The sequence below is a fragment of the Thyridium curvatum genome (assembly GCF_004353045.1).
Source record: "Thyridium curvatum strain D216 chromosome Unknown NODE_44_length_342116_cov_83.455874, whole genome shotgun sequence".
Taxonomy (NCBI): domain Eukaryota; kingdom Fungi; phylum Ascomycota; class Sordariomycetes; order Thyridiales; family Thyridiaceae; genus Thyridium; species Thyridium curvatum.
Genome location: NW_022156799.1, coordinates 244248 through 262395, shown reverse-complemented (window position 1 = coordinate 262395; position 18148 = coordinate 244248). Strand labels below are relative to the sequence as shown.

Genomic DNA, 18148 nt, shown 5'->3' with positions numbered 1-18148 from the left:
ATCCCATACAGCCACCAGCTCATCAAGGCAAAAGAAAAGGATGTCATGGGGGAAAAAGCAAGGAAGTTGGCATCAAAGAGAGCCAGCCAGTCGGTTCCTTGCCGACCGCCGCAGACTTACATCACAATCAACACATAACACATGCACAAACGCAGCGCAGCGCAACGCAAACAAACAAACATGCCAAGGTTCAGCATTAGCGCACGATGCCATGGTTTTTCTTTTCTCTCTTTCCTTCTCTTCCCGTCTCTCACTCCTCTCTGCCATCAGTCGAGTGGAGGCACGAGCCATCGACAGGTAGGTATTCACCAGCTGAAAGAGGAGCCGGGGAGCCCTTGGAAGCTTCGTCTCCCTCCTCCCTGTTCCCATTGTCCCTCGGTCTCTCTGTTTGGCTTCAAATGAACGTGTTAGAGAGAGAGACAAGGGGACACAGCGGAGTGGAGCTGGTGGTGTTATTGGGGAGCGCTAATAAAGGCCCCAAGACTCCATCCAAAACATCCTAAAGCGAGCCCCATTCCTCCAGATCTTGGGACGATTTACACAGTTCGCATATTCACAACCACAATGCACTGCACACCCATGGCCAGAAGCCGGCTCCACACTCGGGCGGTGGCCCCGGGACTTGCGTGGTCAGTCTCTTCTCTCGGGTCTGCGCCTGGAGCTAGTTTGTTGTTAGTCTTACACCGTCCGTCATCCTTCCCTCCCCCAGCACCCAGCTCGCCTTACCTTAGCTGCCTCCCTCGGTCTCCTTAACTTAATGATCCTTTATTATTTTGTGTTTCGGGCTGATTTGCTCTGGGACCCTTTTCCCACTCGTTTCTTTTCCCCTTGGCTCGTTTGCAGGCAAAGTACGTTTTTTTCCTTTGCCGGGTTCATCCGCTTGTTTCTTCCCCTTCTCATCTTGATTCCCCGTTTCTCAGCGTCAGATCGGCCGGCTCGACTCAAGCAAGCCGGAAGTGTGCAAACCCTTGCTTGCCCCATTCAAGTTTGACCCTCTTGCGCCATACATTCGTCCTTTCCGTCTCGTGCCCGCCAGCACCGTCAACGCAGAGAGAGTGTGTGTGTGCGGGTGTGTGTGAGGTACGAGAGAGGAGAGAGAAAGCAAGAGTGTCTCTCTCCCACACACCCCTTCTCTCTTTCTGACGCATGCACTATATTTCCGTTTCCTCCTCCGCTACCCTTGTTTATAATGGACCCGTCCTGGTCGGCTTGCGGCTGCTCTTCACCAGCATGCCGTTGGAAATAGAAGACCACTATTCCCCTCGTCATGATTCCGGTTCTGACCCAGGCCTTTTCGTTGTGGAACTCTCGACCACTCTCAAGCTCTATTGAACCTTGTCCACAAAGTCACGAAACACCAAGCCGCCCTATTCAGTCCCGCTTCAACAGCCGTTTACCACGGCCCCGTGCTGCAATCAACGTCTCCCTAGCCGGTACGTGTGGGCAAACAACCAGAGACGACATCTTCCCGGGCCAGAAGAAAAAGAAATTGTCCTCTTCTTGGTTTTGAACCTTTCCTTGGCCCGCTCCCATCGCCACTCTCGGGATATAAAGGTCCAAGAGAAGACCTCGTCTGGTCCCTCGATATCCTCAAGAGCTTCTTCCTCGTCATCACTCTCCACATTGTCTCATCGCACCCAACAACGTAACACCACCTCAACCCAAAGAGTCTTCTTGCCCTTGCTGCCAAGCTCTCGATACCCAAGTGACGCACTCCACCTTCGACTGTCAGAGACTCTGTATCAGCTCTCAACAGTAAGGTCTCGACTCAGACAACACCCGCATTGGGTCAGAACCGCAGACTGAATACAACGTGCAGGTCATATCGTTCGGGGAAGTCTCTCTGTCCACTCCCTTGGCCGACTCTGGCTGTCATCCGGAGTCGTCGACCGTCTTTCTTGTCTGCACCGCCGTACCCTAGATCTCCCTGCCAGTTTCTCTTCTTGCTACCCGACTTCTTTGAGGCCCGTCAACCTCGCCACATCTGCTGCGTATGCCCAAGGAAAGCAAGAAGAAAGAAAAGAAGCAGGACGACAAGATGGCAGTGTCACACAGCTGTGCCCATGCATTCAAGATGATCAAATCGGACAACACCCTGATCCAGTGGACTTGCAACCTCTGTCACTCGGGCCCTCACTGGTGGATCTTTGAGTGTCGATACTGTAAGATGCATACGTGTCGGGCCTGCGTCCGCTCCGCCTAACGGCGTACGGACGTCATCGAGAGTCGGACGGGCAGTCAAATCTGCAGGGAAGGGACTCGGTCTGGAGTTGAGTGTAAGTGCACATTTTGAAGCCGTAGGGCACCTGACAACTCGGGCCACCGGTCCTGTGTGCTGTCATCTTGCAAAGCTGCACGTGTGCCCAAAGTTGTCTGAACCTGCTGACGATTCCTCCGACAGGTTTATACCGGGTTGAAACACGAAGCTTGTGAATCTTTTGTTTTCCGGCGAGGATAACTCAACAAGGCGAACCCTGGATGTCCGCCAGGAAAATGGTGCAGGCGGAAGAATGGGCGCTTGTTCTCTGTTCTGCCTCCGGTGCACGGCATCGCACGTGGTATCCTTGCAAGTTCGGCTCTGGTACCCGGCCGGCCCTACGATCGTCGCCGGACAGATTCAGCCGCAAATCGATGCACGAACGAGCCTATCGGCATGCAGCGGTCGGCCAATCGTCAGTCTCATCCTGCTGCTGCAGCATCGCCAAAACGACCGTCGTCAACGGAACTCTCTTTTGTCCATTATCTTTGAAGCCCTTTTATAATTCTGATAGAGGTTGGCCAGCTCGATGGCCTGCCATTTGGTCCCGGATCCACAGCCACTGTTGAGACGGCGCTTGCTTTATCTTGAACACGGCACGAATCACCTGTCGTGTTTCATTCTTTCCTTTGTCACGGCTTTGCTGGTAGTATGAGTTTTGTTCGGGTTGGGATAGAAGGGTTAGATTTGGGACATAGACTAGACTGCGCACGGCACTCTTCAGAATGAGGAAAAGCAAGGGAATTATTGGGAGTTGGGGACGGGGTCTCAAAAAGTTTCTCTCGCGAGTTCTTTTCATTTTTTTATTTTCATGACCATTGTTTCTCCTGTCAGCCTGGAGTTGGCTTGCCTCTTAGATAGAGCGAATTTGGTTCTTGCCTTTCTTTTGCAAGTTGGTCCGATGGCGAAAGTGTCTGCTTGACGGGCGACGGGCTGTGAGTGTCGCGCATATGCAGGTAGATGTTTGTATGTACGCAAGTACCGGGGATGCGCATGGTATTGGTATTGGCGGTTGGGAGTCTGTTTGTGTGTTTGATTTGCCCTTGCTTGGTGCACGATGTTGCTCAGCTGTTTGGTTTAACCCATACTATTTGGACTGTTATTTCGATCAGATTCAACCCGATCGCTAGCAAACACGAACGAGAGGGCCTACTCCGTAGGTAGCTAGCTCTCTCATTAGCAATGCTTCAAGGATCAGCCGCCGCCAGGGGAGTGGCATGGACGCGACTGGCATTCTTGGCAGATATCCGGCCTTCCCGAGACCTTCTGTTACACCGGGCAGCCGAATGTTCTGCAGCGTCCCGGCAGACTGCTGCTCACTGTGCTCACCATGTGGCTTGAGCCGGGCTGGTCACCGCTAGTCCTCAAAAACGTGTTGAACAGGAATGGTGATGCGCCACGAGTGGGAGCTATTGTCCAAGGGCGGACTCGCACTCACTCACATGCCATGTTGGACTCGCTAAACTAAGCGAAAGTGTCGTGCTATTGGGGTCAAATCTTGTTTGTGTAATAGAGGCCTTCAGAGTTGTCTCGTTTAGAGATCAAACTCGATCAAAATAAGGATCAGATAAGGTTACATGTATCCGTAACCATCTACCGGTTTCGCGAGACTTAATTCGGACTCCCTGCTGCCTCGGCCCCGGCGCCATTCAAAGGTTCAATTTCCCCGCCGAAAAAGTCAAGTGGCCAATCAGTTGGCTGGATTGAGCCATGAGGAGTCATTTACACCGCAGCTCTGCAACTCGGTGACTTTTAGGAACCATGTGAAGATAACAACACAGCAGTCTATGTTGTATCGTAGGCAATTGAACGTCATAAATGGGCTTCATTGTTCATAAAATTTGAAGCACCCGTTCCATTATCACTGAGATATTCGGAACCCTTCGTTGTCGAGATCAGCCGAGGCACAGCACACAGCTCTCACGAGCTGTCACTCACATAAAGGATGGCGTTTACGATGCACTCCCACTCGGGCCAATTCTGCCCAGGCCACGCAAAAGACCAGCTCGAGGACATCGTCCTCCACGCCATCAGCATAGGGTACAAGACCATCGGCCTGACGGAGCACATGCCCCGCCTCGCCCTCTGCGACTTGTACCCGGAGGAGGTGAGTTCTTCCCTTTTCCCCACTCATCATGATATACATACAAGTAGATCTATATCATTAAACACACATGCTGCAAAAAGATGGACGACCCAGAGGCCTCCCTCGCGGTCCTGCCCCCGCGCCACGAGGCCTACCTCGCCGAGGCCCGCCGCCTGCAGGAAAAGTACGCCGGCCAGGGGATCGCGCTGCTCGTCGGCTTCGAGGGCGAGTTCATCCGCGGGCCCGAGTACGCCGGCTACGTGCGCCGGCTCGCCGCCGACCCGCGCGTCGACTACTTCATCGGCTCGCTGCACCACACGTGCGGCGTGCCCATCGACTTTGACGCCGAGCACTACGCCCGCGCCGCCACCGCCGCCGCCATCGCCGCGTCCTCCTCCTCCTCCTCCTCCGGGTCTTCCGGGTCCTCCGGGTCCGAGTTCGAGGACGCCGAGGACGCGCTGGCGGCGCGCTACTACGACGAGCAGCACGAGATGCTGGCGGCCCTGCGGCCCCGCGTCGTGGGCCACTTCGACCTCGTGCGCCTGCTCAGCGCCGACCCGGCGCGGGACCCCCGGCGGGCGGGCGGTGGGCGGGTGTGGGACCGCGTGCGGCGCAACCTCGAGCTCGTGGCCGGCTACGGCGGCTGGCTCGAGTGCAACACGAGCGCGCTGCGCAAGGGGCTCGCCGAGCCGTACCCGGCGCGGCCCGTCGCCGAGGAGTGGCTGCGGCTCGGCGGCAGGTTCACCTTCTCCGACGACAGCCACGGGATCGCGCAGGTCGGGACCAACTACGCCCGCGGGCTGGACTACCTCGCGTCACTCGGGGTGGAGGAGGTGTGGACCTTTGAGAGGAAGGCGGGGTCTAGGGTTGGGGGTGGTGGTGATGGGAGCAGTCAAAAGGCCGAGCTGGTGCCTGTCAGCGTTTCATTATCTGCTTTCAGGGAGAGCCTCAAGTTGCCATAGGGCAGGGCAGGGCAGGGCAGGGCAGGGCAGGGCAGGGCAGGGCAGGGCAGGGCAGGGCAGAGCGGAGGTATAGACACACTACGTGAAGTTCAGAGATATTGGATCGGAACTTGGACGCATTAGATGGGATTGCATGTTGCATCTGAGACCTTTCAGATTCTCATTTTCCAAGATTTAAGGCATCACCCATTGGGCGGCATTGCTGGACAAGAATCCAAAACCACTCGAGTTGGGAATCAAGGGTGAATTTGTTGGCTGCGTGCATATCACTGAGAGGCAAAACTCAGTACCAGCCGGTCTCATTACAACAAAAGTACAGTACTAAACTCATAAATTCTCAACAAGACTCCGTGACCGGTATGAACCCCAAGGCATCCATGCTAAAAACACACACAGAGGGTATCTATCCTGGCCGCGTGCCAGTTGTAACAGCAGGATTATAAACAATAATACTTTGGATCAAGTGGAGATTTCAAGACGAAAGTCCCTCTTGATCCCCTTTTCCAGGTAGACCATGCTCCCGACTCCAGGTTGCCAATCAACCAGGGTAGTTCTCACATACGCCACGGAAAGATAGCACACAACTTTCAAAAACGCCATGCTACCGACTGAGAGCCTTCACTTCTGAGGAGTCTCAGGAACCTCCCAGATGGACCTCTCCCGGCGGGGATCACCACCACCACCACCTCCACCCCCGCCCACCAGCCGCCCCTCCGGCTTGGGCAGGCGCTGCCCGTCAAGATTCGTCCGGCTCGCAAACGGGATCGCAGACGTCGCCGTAAACACCGGCAGGTCCGTGCGCTTCATAGGCGACGGCGTCGCCGCCGTGTTGGGCGGCAGCCACTGCAGCGACCGGCCCTGCTGCTGCAGCGGGACGGCCTCGGGCGTGGGGCCCTCGGGCTGGTAGGGGATGAAGACGTTGGGCGTCGACGGCTGCTCCCCCTCCTCCTCCCCCGTGGTGGGCGTCCGGAGGGGGGGCACCGGGGAGCTCGCGGGGAGGGGCACGTCGAGCGGCTCGAGCTGCGGGGCGGCGGGCGGCGACGCGGTCTGCGGGGTGACCGGCTCGCTCGAGGCGCTGGCCGAGGGCTGGGCCGCGAACTGCGGCGAGGAGGACATGGCGAACGGGGGCAAGTCGGGCGATGATCTCGCCGGCTCGCCCACCGCGGCGGGCTGGAAGGCCTCGACCTTGACGGCCGGCGGTTGGTTCTCGTTCTTCACCGCCGCGGCCGCGACCGCGGCCTCGGCCTCCTGCCCGGCGGCCCTGTCTCTCTTCGCCTTCTCTCGTGCCTCGCGCTGAGCAGGGGTGATGACGTTGATCCTGATCTTCTTCATGCCGCTCGTGAGCTGATCCATGTCGTCCGACGACGCCTGGCTAGGTCCCGACGCGGTCGATGCCTGCGTAGAGGGTCGCTGGGCAGCGTCTTGGGCCTTTGCGCGCTCGGCGGGGGCCGGCACCTTCTTGGTGGTGCGAGATGTTCGGGGCGTCTCTCGTTTGACGGCGGCCGCCGTCCTGGTCTTCTTCACGGGCAGCGACCCCGTGGCGCCCGCCCTGGCATTCATTGACGTGTCCGCACGCACCCCCTGAGACGTCATGGGTCTTGCCGAGGGCAGAGGCGGCTCCAAGCTGGGCGATCTAGCAACGATGGTGGAGGCCGCACTAAGGCGTCGTGAATGCTGCTTGGCCTTGCTGGCGGCCACCGGCGTGCCGGTCCGGGAAGCAGCCCGCTCCTGAGCTATGGCGCTGCCCGCGACGGTCTTCCTCCTGTTCTTGGTCTCTTCCTCCTCGATGGATCCATAAAGCTTGACCTGCTTCCGCTCGCGCATCGACATGCGCGTGGGGCCGTTTGCAGCAGCTGGGCCCGACCCCGCAAGAGGATTCTGAAGAGTAGACTGCGCCAGCACTGACTGGCGGTCGCGGCGAGCACGAGTGGCCTCGGCAGATAGGTCTTCATGCGTACAGCTCATCGTGGAGCGGTCGGTGGGGATCAGGAGCTTGCTGAGCTCGTGCGCCGCGATGGTCCACGGGACCTCGGGTGGAGGTGGCGACGGCGGCCGAGCTACGGGCGAGCCGGTACCGGAAGACATGGCAGAGACGCTCCGACGCAGCTTCGGAGACGCGACAACTTTTGCTTGGGACGATTGGGTGGGCGAGGAATACGTGGGAGGGGTCATGTGGCGAGAGACCTTTGGCTCGGCAGGGGGCGATGCCATGGCGCACTCCAACCTTTCGAGCTCCGAGGAATGCCACCACGAGGGGTCGTACGGCGGGCCCATGTTCTTCAAGGCCAGAGACTCCCGCCGATTGTGGCCCATCCGCTGGCCCATTTCGAAGCCCAAGCCGTTGAAGTCTTCCGGCTTGGTCATGGGCTCTTCTCCAGCGAGCCCACTGATGTGGCTCAGGACTCCCGAACACAGCGCGCGATCGCTATAACCGCCCTCGAGGGCACTGATTACTCGGCCTTCCACGCTGGTGCCCTCCTCCTCGGCGATTTTGATGATGTCCCGGGTGATCTTGGCGTAGAACTCGGTCGGGACGGCAACGTTGTGGCGTTGCATACCGGCGCTCTCCCACTCGCTGGCGTCGAACCCGGCCGAGATGAAGATGGCCGCCTTGCAGTTCTGGTTGGCGGCGCGGGAGCGCTCCGTCTGCTGCTTCAAGAACTTGCGCGTCTTTTCCAGCAGAACTGTGTACTTTGATTCGTAAATCTTCCAGAACTCGGCCTCGGTCTTGTACGGGTCGAGGTGGATGTTCCAGATGGTTTGCCCATGGGCATTGTCGATACAGATGCTCGCGTTCTTGGTCTTCTCCTCGTCCCCCATCTCGCACGGATACGAGTTGATGTCGTGGAGGCTAAAGTAGCCGATCGAGGTCTTCTTCCACCACGCCGCATTCTTGGCCGAGTACACTCCCCTCGAGTTGTGCTGCCAAGCGATAGCCTGCGAACCGTCTCCGTGATGGAGGTCGAAATCAATAATCGCCGCATGGGTCAGTCCGTGACCGAGGATGGCATGCATGATACCAACATGGACGTTGTTAACCCAGCAAAACCCAGAGGGAAACGAGGCCGAGCAATGGTGTCCAGGGGGCCGGATGGCGACGAATGCTCGCTTCGGGCCGTCTGGCCGGAACACAGTATCGACCGCTTCGCAAATTCCACCAAGAGCACCTTCTAGTGCGTCCAGAGACTCCGAGCAGAGGTATAGATCCCCTTCGTGGAGCCTCTCGGGCGTGTCGTTGCCCGAGCCGCGGCTCATCTCGGGGCGCTGCAGCTCCTTGCCATTGGTCGCGAGTTTTGCCTCTGCCGTCTCGCACATCAGCTTGAGCTCCTCCATCCATTTCGTGCCGTGGACGTTGGTAACTGTCTGCGACATGAGGGACAGACGTCGAGCAGTCTTGTGGATCCGGAAGGGCACGCCGGGCAGTGCGGCAGCATCGTGCTTTGGGTGGATTGGGTGGGCGCCGTCGGCGTGTCTCTCGCCGAGTCGCACATAGGCTGCCGACACTCCTAGCACACTAGCCCTCAGACGCTCTGGCCTTTCCACGATAGTACTCAGGGCGGCCTTGGATGTTCGGGGTCGCGAGAAACGGTGCCCGTAGCAATTGTCCTGGATGATCACAACCGTATTCGCCGGGGTGGTCGCGTTCTCGCCGTGGTGCGCTTCGAGCTCGACCTTGAAATGGTCCCTGGCAATGGACGAAGCAGTCGGCGGCGGCGGAGGGGGCGGCTCCTCGCAGAGGTCACCGCCTAGCGGAGAACGGCTCGAGGGCGACATGAGGTTGGCGGAGCTGGCGCGGCGCGGGGCCGCCGGGTTGCTCGACGAGCGGAGGGAGTTGAGAGAGGCCTTTCGCAGCAAGGCCGGAGTGCCAGAACGGGGGTTCGGGCCATTCAGAGGGCTCCGGGGCGCGCCCCTATTGCTGGCGACGCTGGGCGACCGGCTGCTCGAGCCGTTGAAAGGGCCGCGGCTAGACGCGCGCGGTGTCCTGGCGGGAGAGCCTGTTCGCAGGGAAAGGCCATTGAGGGAGTTCGAAAGGTCCGTGTCAGCATCGCGACCTCGGCTTGCCAGGCTCTGTTGCCTGGACGGGGTGGCCGTCCCAGAGGAGGAAGCCATAGTCGGCGGCGGGCGCAATTGTTTGTCCAACGCGCACGCGCTCGTGGGTTCAGGACTCGGGATGTAGTCTAAATAGAGCGAGTGCTGTTTTGTTTGCTATCAGATGAGAGCTGCAGCAAGTCGCATCAGACGACCCCCTTCAGGCAAGGTGACTGAATTGCATAAAAAAAAGTAGGATGGCGATGTACGGCCCTGCACTTTGTACGAACAAAGTAGACGTTGATGCAAGGGTGTATGTAACAAGGGTCACTTGGCCAACTCTGGAAAATAGAGGGTTCGCGTCAACATCCGTCATTTAACCCCCACTGGCCCCTAGCTCTACCGCCCACTATCGCACTGAGACGCGTCTGGCGTCTGGCGTCATAGCCTGGACTGACCCGACTTACTGGCACGGGCACGGGCACTGGATTCATTTACCCCCAAACTCGGCATCTTCTTCCCCTCATCGAAGGCTTATGGAATTGGGGAAAAGAGTATTTGAAATATCTCATTACTACTTATTACCAAGCCAATCAATTCAGTGAAAGTATCAATGGTATCAGGCCTGTACAACGAATGTTTCAGGGGCACACCGGCCCCTAACAGAAAAGACAACAATATTTACAAAAGAATCTCACGGATATCAAGTCGTAAAGTAAAGGTCATAAAAGAACCCGACCAGCTGCACCATCTCGGTACCTCGAAACAAAAAACATATATCGAGCATATATATCCTTATGCCAGAAGCATGCCGGCAAAGACGGCTCCCAGGACCACAAGTCCGCTGGCGGCATTGCGAGCTGCCGGACTGCGAGGAGGGGCCGTGGTGGTGGGAGGAGGGACGGTGACGGTACTCTTGGGCCCGTTGTCCGGGGTGGTCGTCGCACCGCCGGAGCCGCCGACGCCGCCACCGCCGGAGCCAGCAGTGGTCGTGTCGTCATCGCTACTACCGCCCCTAGCCCTGGAGGTCGTCCGGGAGGCCGGGTAGTCCTCGCAGAAGGTGCTCAGCTCGGCGATATCTGCAAGAGTCCCACGTGTCAGCCACAGTGCTCGCGGTTTTTTGTTTTTCATACCTGATTAGGTATCACATGGTGGCCATGAGGCCGCCATGATTGGAACTCACCAGAGTAGCCGCTCGACAGGCCGGTCCTGGCCCACGAGGCGCACGAGGAGGCGTAGTCGTCAAACTTGGTGGTGTACGTCCTGCCGCTGTAGCAGATGCACGAGGCCTGCTGCCGGCCGCTCTGGGAGAGGAAGTCGTCGTCCTTGCGGGAGCACGACTGGATGATGGAGGCGAACGAGCTGCACGCCGCCGGGCGCGAGGCGGCCGTGATCGAGCTCCGGGCGGTCCTGGACGAGGCCGTGGCCGAGGCGGTGCCGCTGGCGAGCCCGGTGGCGGAGCAGATGCCGCGGCCCTGAGCGGTGCACAGCGAGGAGGCGATGGAGACGACTAGCCGTGAGAATGTCAGTCGTTTGGCACACACAAGACACACACACAAAACAAAACAAAACAAAACAAAACAGGATCAGGAACTCATCGTCGACGCACGGGTGTAGTCGTTGGTGTACTGGGGCGCCGAGGCCGTGATGTAGCTCTTGCAGGAGCTGTAGAGCGGCGCGACGTAGGAGGACCGGGAGCAGCACATGCAGGCGGCGATGACCGAGTTGGCGGCCTTGGTGAAGTTGGGGATCTCGGTGACGCAGAACTGGATCAGGTTCTCGGCGTCGGCGCAGGCCTCCAGGCCGCCGGGCGCATCGGTGGCGGCGGCGGCGGCGGCGATGTTGGCCAGCTGGTTGACGCCGGGGATCTCGACAGCCGTCGGGGCCGGGGTCACCTCGGGCAGGTCGGGCATGTAGTGGATGTTGACCGCCGCGAGGGCGCCCTGGGCGAGCAGGGCGACGGCAAGAGCTCGAGACATGGTGTGGGAGCGGCTTTTTGAGGACTGGACTCGGACTTTGTCTTTGTTGACTCACGGTTCTTCACACAGTTGGCAATGGATCGTGTCGAGAAGCACTAGCTAGCTACCTTCAAGTCCGGGGAAGAGCATCCTCGCGCGGGAGAGAGTGTCGTTGGCCGCCATTATAAATACGAAGAGCAAAAGCTCTCCCCCCGCGCGGGCGTGGCACCGACTGGGCCCGGCAAGGCAAGCCATTCCCACTCTCGCCAAGCAAATGAGGCAGAATCGTCGAGTTGATCGGCCTCTTTAACGGAAGCCCTGTCGGAACGGCGATGCTCGATTGGCCGGGCTCGTCAGCCAAGAGGTGCAATTTGAAGCTGTCGGGGGTGCTGTCTCTGACAAGCGCCGAGCTAATTTGACGGATGTGGGCCCAGAGACCTCAGCCCAACGCCTCCAACGCCTCCACCGCTTCTAAAAGTCTCGACGGTCGGAAGCTACTGCGCTGCGCAAAGCCGTTCCCAGTGGATGCGCTGTTCACCAACGGTGTCATACTACCTAATTGTGGATTCTACCTCCGTACGGACCAACCGCGATCCCAATGATGCTCTGTTTTTCATGGATCGATCATCTGGGGAAGCAAGAGCAGGCCCCTGGTGGACGACAAGGTCAACCAACCTCGTGCCCGGCGGTGTTGGCTTCGTGATATATCCAGTCCAGCCATCACGAAAATCTTACGGAGTATTGAAAGGAGCAGGCAACACCACCCCAATAGTCAATGCTTGGCAGCTGAACTTGGCTTTGCAGTGCTAGCGCCACCCGACATCCGGTGGGATCCCATGTACACTGGCTTTCGCTTAATCTCCTGCCTGGTGGTGGTGCCGACCATCCGTGCTGTTGGTGGTGATTGTCCTCCAAAGGAGCGAGGCTGTGCTCCTCGCCCAAAGGCCAAGATTGGCGGCGCAGCACCAAGAAACAAAAGAACGGAGCCGCACAACGGCGTTTGCTTCCCGACGCCCTCAATCGCACTACCCTCGAGTTCTTCACCGAGGTTCGGTGTGTGGATGCCCGTTGCCATCATGTCTGAAACAGAGCACATGGTATGACTCGGTTTATTTCTCTGGAAAGGTTGACGATCTGGAAAGGGCGCCTCAAGAACTTGAGACCGTTTATCACGAGGGCCTGTCCTCCGCCTCCGGATCGGCAAGGCTACATTTTGATATCCACATGGCCGAGAACCATGTGGATGGAGAGGAGGATGGATCCGTTCAGACGCCGACACGCTTCTTCACGAGAAATGCTCCGACCCTCTTTCACTTACGGCCATAGAATCAGGAAAACTCGGGATCCCGTCCGCTCTCCCCTTGATAAGCCTGTTATCGTCAGAGTAGTAGTTGGGTCGGTGACGACCAGCGAATGCCTGATGCTGTAAGTTTTTCTTTTTGCCTCATCTTATCTTTCCTAGAGGGAGAGATACTGGGTACGTCAGTACAAGTCTTCACATCATCAGGGATACCTCACAAGGGAACCGAGCGGGCCGTTCATCGGAAACGTCGGCGTCAGGGCATAGAAGTACCTAGATAGCTTATCCCAGGATCCCTCATCCCAGAAGGATCGTATACACCAGATGGTATTGTGATAGCACTCGACTTCAACGTTGACAACATGTTTATATATGCAATTGGGTATCGACGCCAACGGCTCGTGCAAGCTACATAAGTCTCTAGAACCTCACTCCCCTACGTCCTTGGGCTCCGGAGGAAGCCGACGACACCGCCACAGTAGCCCACCAAGCTGTCCAAACGGTCCTTCTCCCTCTCCTGATGGTGCTTCCACTGCTTCAAGGCCTTGACCAGGTCTTCGTTGCTCAGCACGAGCTCAAAATGAAGCCTGAGGAAGACTGTCATCCACGCCTGCGTCAGCTCGTAGTCCCGGCGAGATATGAGACGGGCGGTCAGAGCGTGAATAAAGTGCAAGAGCTCGTTAGACTCCGCATCGCCGTCTCCGATGGACAAGGACCTGAGTTCCAAGTCGGCTGTCGAAGGTGAGAGGGATTTGAGATGCTCGATGAAGTCATTGTCTGCAAATCCACACAGTTAGTAACGTCTTGACCATGGCAAGTAATATTCAGTGACGGTCCGAACTTACAATTGCCTGCAGCGGCTCCATCCCGCAGCTTCATTGTGAACAGTTCTTGCAAACGGCTTTGATCGAGCTTTGTGATCCTCGACTCCTTCTCATCGGCAGGCTTGTTGGCACCCGTCTCGCCCTTCTTCAAGGTGTCTGCACCCGTGAGCGAAGGGAGGAAGAAGGGGGCCTTCTCGGGTTGCTTGGGGGCCTCCTTGGGCTTGTTCCGTTGCTTGATGACATCCAGGTGAAGCAGCGTCTGCCACCTGCTCTTGGGGACAAGACTCAGCGTCATCATGTCGGAACTGAGCTGTTCCAGAGTGGGCGCTGCCACAGTGTCGTCCTCCTCTGCTTCAGCATCCTCCTCGAAGGCAGCCTCGATCAGTCCCGCGCCACCCTCACCAGATGCCGTAGGACCGGAAATCTTGCCGATTTCCTTCTCCGAAATCTGCCTTGTTGGAACGTGCTTGAACAAGGTCTTGTTTGTCCAGATATGAACGCCGAGGTCACCCTCGGTGGCGGCGGCGAGATACTCCCCGGTGACAGAGAAGGCCAGCGCTTTGCAAGGCCGCTCGAGACGTATAGCGTCGATGAGGTGACTCGTGGGCAGATCCCAAACGCGGATGACGGCGTCTTCTGCTGCAGCAATAATCCAACGCCCATCGTTGGAGAAACAGAAGTCATTGATCCCACCTCCTGACCCCCAGAACTCTCTGATGGTGTTCTTGGTCTCGATGTCGACAACTCTGATGGAGCCATCGTCACACGAGAAGGCGACAAGGTCATTTGCAGCGTGGTAACGGCAGCCTGTGATCCGCGCCATGGGCGCCCAGTCAATCTGCTCGATGAGGTTGCCAGTCAGGAAATCCCAGAACTTGACGGTGCCGTCGAGAGAGCAAGAAATGACAAATCTGTTGAGAGAATCAATGATGATGCCCGTGACGGCTGCGGTATGTTTTCCTGTGCCAGGTCCAAACGCCGTCTTGCCGCGCGACTGGAGAGCAGTCACGTTATTGTCAGCTTGCTTGAGCTGCTGCAGCTTCATCTGGCGTGCCTGAGCTGGAGTCAGGCGGGAAGGGAAACGCTGCCGGTGTAGGCCAGACTGCAGGTTGAACATATCAATGCTCCCGCCCGCTGAACCAACGACAGCAAAACTGCCGCACTGACTGATGGCCACGGTGGAGACGTTCTTTCCATCGCCAGTCTGGAACGCCCATCTACCAGCACGCTTCCGCCCCCAGAACCAGGTCCGGGCCCACGGGTCGTCTTTGTGAGCCGTGACGACGCTCTCCCATCCAGTCATGCCGCTGACCTCGGCATCGTTGACTTGTTTCTTCTGGCTATTGCCTTTCTGCCACATCGGTTGGTTGCCTGGGAGAGCTCCGATGCCGCCATCCCGGTTCAAGGAGGACGCGATACAGGTAATCTCCGGCGCTTTCAGATCGTCCAAGGTCGTAGTCGGCCCATGGGACAGAGCTGCACTAGAGAGAATGCCAAATTTCTTTGCCTTCTTCCGCAGGTTGCCTTGGCTGAGCTCTGTGCTCTGGCCATCGCGACGCAGACTCCAGCCCCATAAGCTTCGGTCTTGTCCACCACTGAGAAGCCACTTGTTTCCTGCATCGGCACCGTCGAAATCCGAAGGCAAGAACTGAAGGCAGCTGACAGGTGCAGCATGGCCGCTGCGAGTGTGGAGGATACGTGGGACTGGCGAAAAGGGTGTTTCATCAAAGATCCAGGATTTCAACGAGTTGTCCAGTCCGCTGGTGACGATGACAGGCTGACCGGGGAGAAACTCGACTTTGCAAAGACCGCCCCGAACGACTGTTCCATCGCGGGATGGAGGATTGTGCGCACTGCGGAGTACGCCCATGATCCGGCCACCACCGTTCAAGTCCCAGAATGTAACATCTCCGCTCTCTGCTGTTGCAGTTGCCATCACACCCTCCTTTTTGCCGTCTTGTCCAGCGCCCTGCCCGTCAGTCCGGAAAGATATCGTCTTTATGGGTGAACCATCCATAGCAGCGCCCACCTGTATCAACACTTTGTCCTTGAGCACATCTCGAATGACCAGGGGACCTCCAGCGTATGCGATCGCCAGATAAGACAGTGCCGGGGTGGGCTCCATGCAAGTGACAGCACCGCAATCAGGCGAAGGAGGTAGCATGGTATAGAGGAGTTTGCCAGTGCTGACGTTCCATATCTCTACCCAGCCATCCTTCCTGCCTGCGAATATTTTGTTGAGGTATGTCGGCATGTTGCAGATGCCACCAGTGAGCTCATTGTCTCCAGGGCCCGAAGCGACGGGAAACAGTGTGGTGTAGTGCTCAAGTGTTGATGTCTTCCACACTTCAATCCTGTTGAGCGCACAACCGACTATCCACGATCCGAAAATGAGGATCTGCTTGATCGGTTGGTCCAGATCGGTGGGCAGCTCAATTTTCGCAACCACCTTGCCCCTCTGGAACGCCCACAGACCCTGCTCCTCTCCATTGCGGCGGTCTCCCCATGCGGCATAGACCCTCTCCTTCCAAGCGAGAGTGGCAGTGATGTTGGCCGGAGTTTGGGGCCGAGTAATGAAGACAAGGTTGAGACCTCGCTTGAGATCATACGTCTGAAGTGATCGGCCAACGGACGTGGTAATCTGGAAGGTGGTCTTGCCGAGAGGAAGGGAGGTGAAGGGAACATCGGTCGGAGACACCAGTCCTACAGTCTTGAGAGTGATTCCTATTAGCACATTACGACCCTTTGGGGGGAGGGTTGTCGACCGGAGCAGGAACTTACGCGGAAGGGAGCAAAGATATTGGACCCTCGGCTGCCAGATGGAGATACTTTGGTGGCGGCAGCATGAAGCCTCTGCCGCTTGATCAAGGGCCCATCGTGCTCTGAATGTGGCATTGTATCAAAGAGAATGCGCCTCCAGCTGAAGGGCGCACAATCTCTCTGCTACAAGATGCTGCAATGGCACGTTTGGGGATAGACAATATTCGTATTTGCCGTAGGAAAATCGTTATCGGGAACAAAAAATTTGGAAGGCTTATCGAGACGATAAGGCCTACAGTCTTCAATTGGTTTGACCAATGTCAGTATCGCATTCCGAAGCCAGCCCCACCTTCTTGAGGATTAAGCGGTGGTCTGAGCTTCTTGGGCAGGTCCAAGGCCCGCAGGCCTTCTGAGTCTTCGTTGAGTGCGCTAATCGCTGCGGTGCACAGGGTCCCTAGACTCTTTTCCAGGGCTACACGAAATATTCCGACAGTGTCTCATGCGGGTTGATCAGTCCGCTAATCGAAGACCTCCACAGGATCGACCCAGAGCCTCATTGAATCAAGGCCAGAAACTAGGTCATCGCAGTGAAACAATCAATGTTCAATCTATTCTTCCATAAGGCTCATTCATGAGCAGTCAAGTCCATTGGAGGTGGGGATTTTTGTATAAGGACACGGCCGACTGCAATTCCATGTTTCTCTGTACCGGAATTTGGCGATTACCCGCATGACGGGTGCCAATCTGCAGGCATAATTGGGCACTTAAGTGAGGGGAACACCTGGGCAGCTCCCAACCGTGCTAGCAGAGCCGAAATGGACGAAGGTAAACAACACCGCCCGTTTGTTTCATTCAGAGTCTTCGGGCAGGTAATCTACTTACTAAACCAGGCCGAGTCCAAGTCTCCTCCACCTTGCCAGATCAAAGCCTCCGAAAGCGACGGGGGCGGGTTGACGAGTCACGCAAAGGCCCTGGTCCCTGTCAATGATGCCTTGGATGCTTGTCTTGACGGAGAGGCATTGAGACTGACGCTGTTGGGATCGTCATTCCACCATCCTTGCTTGAGCAGGTGCTGCTGAGCAGAGTTACCCTGGCCGGATCCAACGTTCCATCCTAAGTAGTCACAAAGCTCGGCGAGAAACGTGGTCCTGCTCGCACCCAGCCGTTGTGTTGCTTCGGCCTGGAGTGCTGACCAGCGATCAACCACGTGTACAGTCTCTCATGTACCCAAGGTCTTATCACAGGTCGCTCAGATGAAGGGATAAGGTTGTAGAGGGTCTCACAAGTACCAAGAGGTGCAGCATTGACTGGTCCTGGAATCTCTGAACAAAACAAATGCTTATTCGAGCCGTGCGGCCTGCTCCACGGGCCTCGTATCGGGGGAACGGTATGTGCCTTATTGAGTACAAGTAGGCCTTGAGCAACTACGCAGTACCTTTGTGCACGATGGAAGGGGCAGTGAAACAAGTATAACAAGGGATTGTAAGATGATGGGATGGGCTTTGCTAGGAGCCAGAGCCACAGAAGCACACGAGTAACCAATGGAGTCCCCTGACGTTGTGTTGCATGTGCCTGAGCGTAGGCCTCAACTGACTAATGTGCTGTACACACAGCCCATATCCCAATGCAGATGACACGCGAGTGGGCCCGGAGGAGCAGTAATCCTCGAGGAAGACGAGCTGCGCTCCATCGACAGCCCAACTTTAGATTGGCACCTATGCAAAACCAAGCGGAAGCCAGCCGACGATGTCCGCGATGCCCACGCTGATCTGGACCATCACGAGTCCGGGGAAATGGGCATAAAACGACAATCTTATACTGAAACAGGCCGCGAATTATCCCCAAATAGTAGGTGGTACCAGCCCGAAGGCCCCCCTAAACCGCCGAGTGCTATGGTCCGATGCATACAACGTGCGCCGAGCTCCTAGCTCCGCTCATTCGATGCCGCCACAGATCCCACAAGGTCTCCGTC

At 57.3% G+C, this 18148-nt stretch overlaps 4 protein-coding genes across 4 annotated transcripts; 1 reads left to right on the top strand and 3 right to left on the bottom strand.

Annotated features, from left to right (window-relative positions):
* Positions 1-4214: 4214 nt before the first annotated feature.
* On the top strand, positions 4215-5305 carry E0L32_007321 (uncharacterized protein; the record flags this gene model as incomplete). The annotated part of the gene is made up of 2 exons (XM_031142052.1): positions 4215-4364; positions 4445-5305. 2 exons carry the CDS (start codon positions 4215-4217, stop codon positions 5303-5305), a joined length of 1011 nt encoding a protein of 336 aa, XP_030993729.1.
* Positions 5306-5923: 618 nt separating this feature from the next.
* E0L32_007320 (uncharacterized protein) lies at positions 5924-9415 on the bottom strand (the record flags this gene model as incomplete). The annotated part of the gene is made up of 1 exon (XM_031142051.1): positions 5924-9415. One exon carries the CDS (start codon positions 9413-9415, stop codon positions 5924-5926), a length of 3492 nt encoding a protein of 1163 aa, XP_030993728.1.
* Positions 9416-10129: 714 nt separating this feature from the next.
* On the bottom strand, positions 10130-11313 carry E0L32_007319 (uncharacterized protein; the record flags this gene model as incomplete). Its single annotated transcript, XM_031142050.1, has 3 exons — positions 10130-10413; positions 10518-10844; positions 10944-11313. The coding sequence occupies 3 exons, from the start codon at positions 11311-11313 to the stop codon at positions 10130-10132; spliced, it is 981 nt and encodes a 326-aa protein (XP_030993727.1).
* A 1715-nt stretch (positions 11314-13028) lies between these two features.
* On the bottom strand, positions 13029-16311 carry E0L32_007318 (uncharacterized protein; the record flags this gene model as incomplete). The annotated part of the gene is made up of 3 exons (XM_031142049.1): positions 13029-13369; positions 13438-16126; positions 16198-16311. 3 exons carry the CDS (start codon positions 16309-16311, stop codon positions 13029-13031), a joined length of 3144 nt encoding a protein of 1047 aa, XP_030993726.1.
* Between the last annotated feature and the right edge of the window lie 1837 nt (positions 16312-18148).